Source organism: Vigna umbellata, chromosome 1 (assembly GCF_029865625.1).
Source record: "Vigna umbellata cultivar VRB3 chromosome 1, Vumbellata_1.0, whole genome shotgun sequence".
NCBI classification, from domain to species: Eukaryota; Viridiplantae; Streptophyta; class Magnoliopsida; order Fabales; family Fabaceae; genus Vigna; species Vigna umbellata.
Genome location: NC_142165.1, coordinates 28,665,947 through 28,675,313, shown reverse-complemented (window position 1 = coordinate 28,675,313; position 9,367 = coordinate 28,665,947). Strand labels below are relative to the sequence as shown.

Sequence of the window (9,367 nt, the reverse complement as noted above, 5' to 3'; positions counted from 1 at the left end):
TAAATGTTAAATGAATTAAATAAAATTCAACAACTTTTATAGAAAATATTAAATGTATTTAAATATAAAAATCATTAACATGTCTAGTGAACATGATTAAAATTAAAAGAAAAACTGCTGTCCATGTTTCAATTCTTCTAAATAAACCTAACCACTATGATTAATATTTTAAAATATTTAAAACACTGTAATAAAGTATGCATTTATCTACAACTATTATTGGCCTAAATTCTTCAAATCTGCCTTAGTTAACATATCAATTAGTCATTATGTTTTAATAATGTGCGTAAAGCATAAACTACGGTCTTATCATTATTTTATATTAACCAATAAAAAAGGCATATCAACAAAATAAGAAAGCATACAATTGGATCCTTGTTAAGTAAGATAAGTTGATAACATAGCATATCATTGTAAATTTATAAAGAAAGATATTTTTCGCTCTAAGAAACATATATCACATTTTTAATCATTAATTAATGCTAAATAAATATAAATTCAAATTTTCATTTTATTAATATATTAATAATTGATTAATCATAATGATATTATCCTTCTGTGAAAAGCCTGGAACCCAAACAAGTTAAAAATCTTCAAGGTAGTAAAACCTGTTCTTTGTCTGTATTGTGTAAGCTATAAGATTGGATATCCTAACTCAACACTGCTCCACATCGGGTATTTTTCTTCTTCCTTTTTTGTGGTGTCGTTTTGCACGCAACACGCACAGCAGCAATGTCGTCTCAGGAATCAGACAAAACGACGTCCACGGAGAGTGCGTTCGACGCGCCGGCGGCGTCGCGGCTCGTGATGGAGTTGCGTGGAGCCTTCGCTACGGGCAAAACTCGCAGTTACGATTGGCGAGTGACGCAGCTCAAAGCGCTCGAGAAACTCGTCGCCGATCACGAGCCGGAGATCATCGACGCGCTCCGAAAAGACCTCGCGAAGCCGCCGCTCGAAACTGTGGCTTACGAGGTGCTGTTGTTTATTCCGCTCTCGCTGTTACTCTCTGTGTTTTACTTTCTCTGTATTTGTGGTGCGTGTCGTTTGACCTCGGTAGTGGAAGAGGAATGTTTCGAAAATTGTTCTTCACAGGTGGATTTCGTGATAGAGATTTTGTGCAGCTTCATTTATTACGGTGACTGAGTGATGCCGTGTGTCACGGCCTTTTTTTTTTTTTTTTTTCTGAGCAATGTTTTTTGTGTTCGGTGTTGACGTGTTGCATAGTGTTGTTTTGGGGATATTTCTATTTATTTATTTTAGTTTTGTTGGAAGGGGTATAATTGAATTTATCGGTTGGTTATTTGTCTGTGGGATTGCGGTTCGCCTTTCTTTGCCTGTGGTGGTGGAAACGTTGCCGTTTGGGACTGGTTGGTTTGGTGTGAGCATTAATGGTGCACTCTTTGCTTTAGGATGAGTCAATATGTGGGCCTCGGAGTTTTTTGTGAGTCTACTGCAGGTCGTTTGGCTGTTTTAATCCATGGATTTTGTTAACGCCAGTACTTGTGGCTTAATCTAGGCAACTAAAAACGGGCAGACAACTAGAAATTGTGAATTGATAAAAAATAACTGTTTCTTATGCTTCTTCTTTTTCAATTTGTTATAATAAAAAAATCAACCCATATAAATATGGCGGTATGTGATTGGATGAGGAGATATTTGTTCACAAGGGTAAATGAACCTTTATCATTTTTAGTTGGTTAAATGACTGAATTTGTTGCCAGTACCGTTTAATGCAGAGCACTCAAACTGGTTACTTAAACTACTGTCACTGGATATGTTGTTGCAGGCCACTGTATCCTTGCTCTATTATGGTTTCTGATTATTTTTTTTAATTAAATTGAGCGTTTAAGGTTTGTTGCTTGAAAACTGTTTACGGGCACAGCATTTTTGGGGTATGTGGATGAAGGGAAAAAGTCGGGAGAGAAGCTGATGATGTCATAATAATGTTTTAGGAAATTAGTAAGGTGATAGAGGATAAAAAATGATTGACAGCAAATTGTAAGAGAAGTTGAATGTATGATCACACTAACTTGTTCGGAAGCGCCTCTATTCTTTAATGCGGTTGACAAAAGGGATTTCAGTTTAGTTGAGATACCTCTGGCTATGAAGTTACTAAATGGCGCATGCCCACATCATTTGGTACTACTTTTTAAGTACTAAACAATTCACACATTATGTGCTTGTTTAAGCAGGACAGTATGTGCCAATCAGGATTACCTAAACCTGTAGGATTGAAAAGTAATAAATGTGAACAGTCCAATGAAGTTCCTATATAAGCTTTCGTCTGAGACCTGTGGTATGCCTGGCATCCTTCTTAAAGTAGTGCATCCTCGCCTTTCACATTTGTTACCAAAAAAGAAAATTTTTGCGTTTGGAGGAGATCCTTGGTGTCTTGGTGTTTTACATTGTTATCTTTTTGAGTAATGGCTGGCAATTCTAATTACAGCTCTTGAAATTGCAATGATAATTTTCATTGAGTGTATGCTTATTAAATTGGCTATTTCTACTTTTAAAATTTTGGACTTTGATATCTTAGGCTTCTATCCTTGCTATCTTGTTTTTCAAACTTTCTCCACTTGATTTTGAACGAGTTTTTTAGGTTGATACTGTACACGTTGATTGGAGATCTCCGATGATGTGAAATCAGTGGTCCCGTGTATATCCAGTTATTAATAACCCTTAGATAGGAAAGAGACTAAATCTATTTTATCCAAAGGATACTAAATTCTTTTAGAGATTAAGAAATAATTACTACCAAACATTTTGGAGCCTTTAATAAGGACATGAATCTGAAAATGTAGAATGAAACCTAGTTTCCGCACTTATTAAGTTGTGTCGATATTTTCTACAATGGTGTAGGTATGATATTTTCAAACTTCTCGTAACTGGGGGTAGGTTTGTGCTGCAGATTGCTATGTTGAAAAACTCAAGTAAAGTTGCGCTCAAAGAATTGAAACATTGGATATATCCCGAAAAGGTATATTTATGTGCATTTCTTTCCTGATACTGTTCGACACAATTCTTTTTTATTTATCACATGAATTTCCCTTTATTGCAGGTCAAAACTTCACTCGCAACTTTTCCTTCTTCAGCTGAAATAGTATCTGAGCCACTGGGGGTTGTGCTAGTCATCTCGGCATGGAACTACCCTTTTCGTATGTTAATATTTTGATGACCTTGTTTCATTTGCTTTGAGCTGATTTCTCACCTTTTTCTCTCCTCCAAGCTCTTCAAAATCTATAGTGGTGATAATATTACATTTTCCATCTATCTTTCCAGTTTTGTCACTTGATCCAGTCATTGGAGCTATAGCAGCTGGTAATGCTGTGGTTTTAAAACCATCAGAAATTGCCCCCACATCATCACTGATGGCAAAACTGCTGGGAGACTACATGGATAACTCATGTATTAGAGTTGTTGAGGGAGCAGTTGATGAAACATCCGCATTGCTAGAGCAAAAGTGGGACAAAATTTTCTATACAGGTTCTTGTTTGCAACTCTTCTGTTTTCTTGACGGCTTATTAGAATCCTGAAATGATATTGCTCTCTTTGATAATTTTTTTTTTCTCTTTTGAGGCATGTTGTGCTGTTCGCGATATACCGTAACTAACTTTTTTCAACTGTTTATTATTTGGCGAAATCTATGTGAGTCCATCCAAATGACGTGGGCCACATAGATTTTCGAATGAGCCATTTGCAAGCATTTTTCTTTATTTATGTTATTATACATAATACAAATATTGACACCCCTTTTGGATAATTCAACACGTGCATTCAAAAAAGAAAAAAAGAACATTATAATTTTTTTGATTTTGATTTTGATTGCAAAAGATCAGTTTGAGCATAACATTTGTTCTTTAAGGTCCTAAAAATTCACATGCATGCTACAAAAACATCAATGTGGATAGTTTGATGCATGCTATTATCAGCGATCATACATATGCAATATTGCTTGTTTCTATTACTTTAACAAGTCTGCTAACAATGAAAGTTTATATTCCTTTAGTTTGGTGGATAACAACGGAAGTATTTCATTTCTTAATTATGTTTTAGGCATCATAGGCATCTAATCTATAAACTTTTATATAGCTGTTCTTGAAATTCTTCTTTCATTTCTATCGTTTAACGATTTGTAAAGATTGGAATACATATAGATTGTACTGTTATTGGTCATGGAGATAGTCAAGATAACAATTTTGAGCAGTATCCCTGCATATTAAAATGTGTTCTGCATACGTCAATTCTCAAGTTTAGGTCATATATCCTTCGGAAAACATGATGGAAATTTGAAGTCGAAACTTTGGAAAGTTGTATCTAATTGATACGCAACAGGAAATTTGTGTAAGAAGTCGCTTATAGGTATTATGGCACTTGAAAGTGCTCTAAACAATATATGGATAATTGAGGATAATAAGAGATAAATTAGTGTTGACTCTCTTGGCTCTTGAGCATTATTCTTCTTTCAATTGGTTGAGTTGTGACCAAGTCCCTTGTACTTGTTTTAAAATTTCAGATGCATTGACTGTGTTGTAATCTGTAACATATTGTTAGACTATTAGTGCCAGTCCTATTCAAGAAATCCACTTTATTATCGTTTTTCTAGTGTCTGATCCTGGATTTTCTGTTTATAAGTTTAGTACAATGTGTCCCGTGTAATTGTTGGATTTTTAGGTAATGGACGAGTGGCACGTGTTGTGATGGCTGCTGCTGCAAAACACCTTACACCAGTCGTGCTGGAGCTCGGAGGAAAATCTCCAGTTGTAGTCGATTCAAACATCAATTTAAAGGTATACGTTGTCATGTTTTATTTTTATCCGGTACTTACCATCACTCTGACCTCTTTGCATTTTTTTTATCTAAATTAATTTGATTTTGAATTGTCCAGGTAGCAACAAGACGAATAATTGCCGGAAAGTGGGGTTGTAATAATGGACAAGCCTGCATTTCTCCAGATTATGTTATAACAACAAAAGAATATGCTCCCAAGTTGGTAATAAGTTTTTCCTAATTGTAATTTGAAATTTGTTATTTTTCTGTTTGTTTAGTGCTTGCTGTCTCTTATTTCTAGGTGGATGCGCTGAAGACTGAATTGGAGAAATTTTATGGAAAGAACCCATTGGAATCAGAAGATTTGTCTCGTATTGTAAACTCCAATCACTTCAATCGCTTGAAAAAGCTCTTGGATGATGATAAGGTTTCTGGTAAGATTGTTCATGGAGGCAAAACGGATGAAAGCAAATTGTGAGTTCTGCATTTACTTTTCGGGGTACTTTATGGAAAAATTCTTGATTTAGTGAAACAGAATTGATATTGACTCTAGCATTTCTTCTTTTCTCAACATTGCAGGAAGATTAGCCCTACTCTTCTCTTGGATGTCCCACGGGATTCTTTGATTATGAGTGAGGAGATATTCGGTCCTTTACTTCCCATCCTCACGGTAGGTGTTAAGACACCATTGCACCACACTGATTGTTTTGTGAGATAATAGTAAAAATCTAGTTAGTTTCTTTGGTTTCTTGCTTTTACCGTAGTGAGTAGTCTAATGAAAACATTTATGCACAGTTTTTCAAATTGCTCAAGAATGATTGGTACCTTTTATGGTAAGCCCATTTTCTTTTTCTTGAAACAGGTTGACAAACTGGAAGAAAGCTTTGTTGTGATCAATTCAGGACCAAAGCCTCTCGCTGCATATATATTTACAAATAACAAGAAGCTCAAGGAACTATTTGTTAGGAATATTTCAGCTGGCGGCGTGGTTGTCAATGACACTACTTTACATGTAATTGTTTTTATACTCTAACCCTTGAATACCTCCGATTCTTATGTGCAAGCAGAACAGCAGTATAATTTATCACTTAAATCTTCTTCAAGACTAAAAGACTGGAGGCAATGATATAAATTGTATTACTGTAGAAGATTAAAAGAAAATAACTTCAAAATAATATCTTAAAATTTTTTCGGATTTCATTATATACACTAGGAGATTCTTTAAATAGAATGTGTTGTTTCCGACCCATGCATTGTTTTTGGTTCATCCTGAAATGAGTTTCTTGTGGCTTTCTTAATGCAGCTTGCGGTTCATACTTTGCCATTTGGAGGAGTTGGTGAGAGTGGAGTGGGGGCATACCACGGGAAATTCTCATTTGATGCATTTAGCCACAAAAAGGCAGTTCTCTATCGCAGTTTTATTGGTGATGCATCAGTTAGGTACCCACCATACACAAGTACAAAGCAAAGATTGCTAAAAGCTCTCATTGGTGGTGGCATACTTGGTGTTATTCGTGCCCTGTTTGGTTGGTCCTAGGCTTTAATATTTAGTACATTGGTATCTCGATGCTATTAATACTGCTTTCATTATGGATGTAATTTAATTTTATGTATATATTGCTGTTCTTCATACGATTTCTTTTAAGACGCTTTGTGGTTATCATGTTCTATCAGTTTCCATGCTAATAAGCACTGATATTGGTATCATAATGGTAAATCTTGGTTTTGATTAGTTGTATTGATCTCTCTTGGCAGCAAGTTCTATGACGTCTTTAAAGAGTTGTGAAGTGGATATTTAAAAAAATGGGTATAAAAGGATCATTTCCCTTCTATAAATAGTTTACCCTTGAATTTTACTTATAATATTTTGATTTTGGGCTATTCTCCTTTGAAGATATATATAGATGAATAATAGGAATATATTTTGTGCAATGCCTTTTTGAACACAATTCTTAATGAAAATCACAAAGTTTCTTAAATTTTACATTTTTATTTAATGAATTTCTGGTGATTTGTTAACTCTAATAAATTGTAACCAAGAGAATCTTGTGAGATTATCTGAAAAGGATGGAATAAGTAAATGTAGATGTAGATCATATGTGTGCGAGGCAGAGAGAGAAAGGACGGAATAAGTAAATGTAGATCATATAGTCACAATAATTAGGTTTAAAAGTTAGCTTATCTGAAAAGGTTTCATAAATTTATCTTTTGATTTGAAGTTTTCATAATTAAATCCGACTAGATTCATTCTATTACTAATAATAGAATGTTCCTAAGATTGATGTAATCCTTCCATTAATGTTGAGTGAAAAAAGTATTAAGTTTTAAATATTAAGTTGAAATTATAATATTATAGATGCGAGTTGTATATATTTAACATCAATAATTTTGTATAAAATGTGATTTTATTTATTCGTTTGTAAAAGTTATAATTACAGGTCCCTTTTATCTCTGGAAGTGTGAGATATTTTTCTTTTGATCTTATAAGTACAAAAATGATTAATCATTTTTAAAGTGTAAAGTACTAGCCAATTTGAAGATTTCTGAAATTAGATTTGGTCCACATGGGTTGACACCAAAAAAGTTTACAAGGCCCAAAAAAAATCTTTTATTATAGGGTTAGAGTCCGTCTATGAGTTTTTTTAACATTGACTTTTATTTTTGATAATATACTTCTAATATTATTTAAAGTTGTCTAATATAATTATATCCCCCAGCAATGCGATTATGAATTAAATTATGTAACTAAATTAACATTTAGTTTTTTATTATTTTTTTAATTTTATAAAATTATGTGTATTTTTATTTAATTTTTTTACATACGAAAATGTTTGTTATATTAGTATTATTTTATAAAAATAATAACTTATTTAATTTTTTATAGATGATTCTTTTAAAGAAAAATCATTTCTTTTTAAACTGAAATGCACTGTCAAAACAAAAAATAAGTTAAAAGTTTATTATATATAGTTTTTTTTACCTAGTTTATAAAAATAAAGTCATAAAAACTTTCAAAAACACGAAAAAATCAAAAGAAAATATGTTTTTACAATTATATTCTAATATAAGTAATCTTTGGATTTATAAAAATTGCTTATTTGGAACATTTTTTTCTTTCAAAATAATAAAATTATGTATATAAAATATGATTACAATTAAAAAATTATTTTGAATAGCTTTTAATAAAACCAGTATTTATATTTAAAGAAAAAAAAAGTAAAATTTAATGTAAAATTTGAAAATTATTGAACAAATTTTTTAAATAAAATGAAATAAATAATTAAAAATGCATTAAAAATGAGCTATCCTAACCCTAACTCAACAAACTTTATGTGAGGGTTTAATGGGTTGGGGCTTTTAAAAAGCCTTTATTAAGTTTAGAAGAGTTGATTTTAGAAGAGTTCAGGGTCACTTTCTGAGCTAGAGTTTCAAATGACAACTTTATATCACTTAGCTCTTGGTTGATGACCTGTTGAAGCCATGTCAATATACATATCTTGTAGGCTTAATTCAGAATGATTTACTTAACATTTTTTTTGTTAATGACTCTATTTTTATTTTTATTTTCATTCCTATGCTTCAAAGAACAAAGTTCATAACGCTGAGGTCTTCCACTTTTGTTTCGTGTTTGGTGTGTGTTGTTGAATGGGGAGGGTGAAATCAAGTTTAGAATGGAGAAAGATAAATAACATGTCATATTTATCCATCAATAATTATAGGTATCAAAGTTGATGCTACAAATATCCCATATATATTACCCAAAATTTATAACTATATGATTCATTTTATATTATAATTACTCCTATCACACCAAAATTTAAAGTATAAATATTAATCAAGTTCAATCATGACATCATTAATAAAAAATATTTTCAAATTCATAGTGTAACCATGTCTTCATCAATATATCAATATCAAAATAATTTTCAAATATATATAAGACAATTTATGAAAGTTTTATTTTTTAATCCTGATTTGTTGATTTCGTGGTTTAGTAATAAAAGGTTAAAACTAATAGTTAACTATATAAAAAGATTTGATATTTATTTTAGTGTCTTCTTTCTCTTTAAATTATTGTAGAATAATTAAGTGTCTTCATTACATATTTAGTGAAGTAACTATTAAGAAGCAAACATTGTTTTGAAGTTTAACATAATGTCTAAAATGAAATAATGCTTAATCGTCTAAGATAATTGGTTAGAAGTGTTAAACACTACTTTTTAAGTGTCTAAATGATACAAGAGCATCCAAAAGTATAAGAACGTGTAACGTATGGTTGACAAGCGCTAAATGCTACAAAGTTCATAACAAAACGTCTAATCGCAAAAACGTCTAATAAAAAGTTAGACTGTCTATGATACATATAACCCGTGCTAAACACTATATATTCTAAATGCTTTAAAGTTACTCAAAATAGACAAGCTATAAACGATAATACTTGTGTCATGCCTAAAAGGTTAGGTCGTCTAACGCTTTATGCATGTACATTCTAGTACTCTTTTGTTTGTTATGTTGTGCTCTCTTTTTTGTACAAATTATCAACTTTATAAAAAAGGATGCTCAAAATCAGAATAATGCTAAGAGACAAGAGGATATTCAA

The 9,367-nt window shown here is 32.0% G+C and overlaps 1 protein-coding gene across 2 annotated transcripts; it reads left to right on the top strand.

The window, feature by feature from the left end:
• The first annotated feature begins 654 nt into the window (after positions 1-654).
• Positions 655-6,499, top strand: LOC124833004 (aldehyde dehydrogenase family 3 member H1-like). 2 transcript variants are annotated; one of them, XM_047307362.2, is made up of 10 exons: positions 655-972; positions 2,909-2,977; positions 3,059-3,155; positions 3,280-3,483; positions 4,672-4,787; positions 4,886-4,990; positions 5,069-5,241; positions 5,347-5,437; positions 5,630-5,779; positions 6,071-6,499. In XM_047307362.2, exons 1-10 carry the CDS (start codon positions 733-735, stop codon positions 6,302-6,304), a joined length of 1,479 nt encoding a protein of 492 aa, XP_047163318.2. In that variant the 5' UTR covers positions 655-732; the 3' UTR covers positions 6,305-6,499. The 2 variants fall into 2 exon arrangements, with proteins under 2 accessions (XP_047163318.2, XP_087958776.1); XM_088102650.1 differs by lacking the exon at positions 655-972 and adding an exon at positions 1,406-1,441.
• The last annotated feature ends 2,868 nt before the right edge of the window (positions 6,500-9,367 follow it).

What these genes read in the sequence shown, in the direction of transcription:
- LOC124833004 (XM_047307362.2), top strand. Translation starts at nt 733, where the DNA reads ATGTCGTCTCAGGAATCAGACAAAACGACGTCCACGGAGAGTGCGTTC. An exon ending in TCGAAACTGTGGCTTACGAG is followed by an intron (nt 973 to 2,908) that starts GTGCTGTTGTTT and finishes TTTGTGCTGCAG; the next exon opens with ATTGCTATGTTGAAAAACTC. An exon ending in ATTCAAACATCAATTTAAAG is followed by an intron (nt 4,788 to 4,885) that starts GTATACGTTGTC and finishes TGAATTGTCCAG; the next exon opens with GTAGCAACAAGACGAATAAT.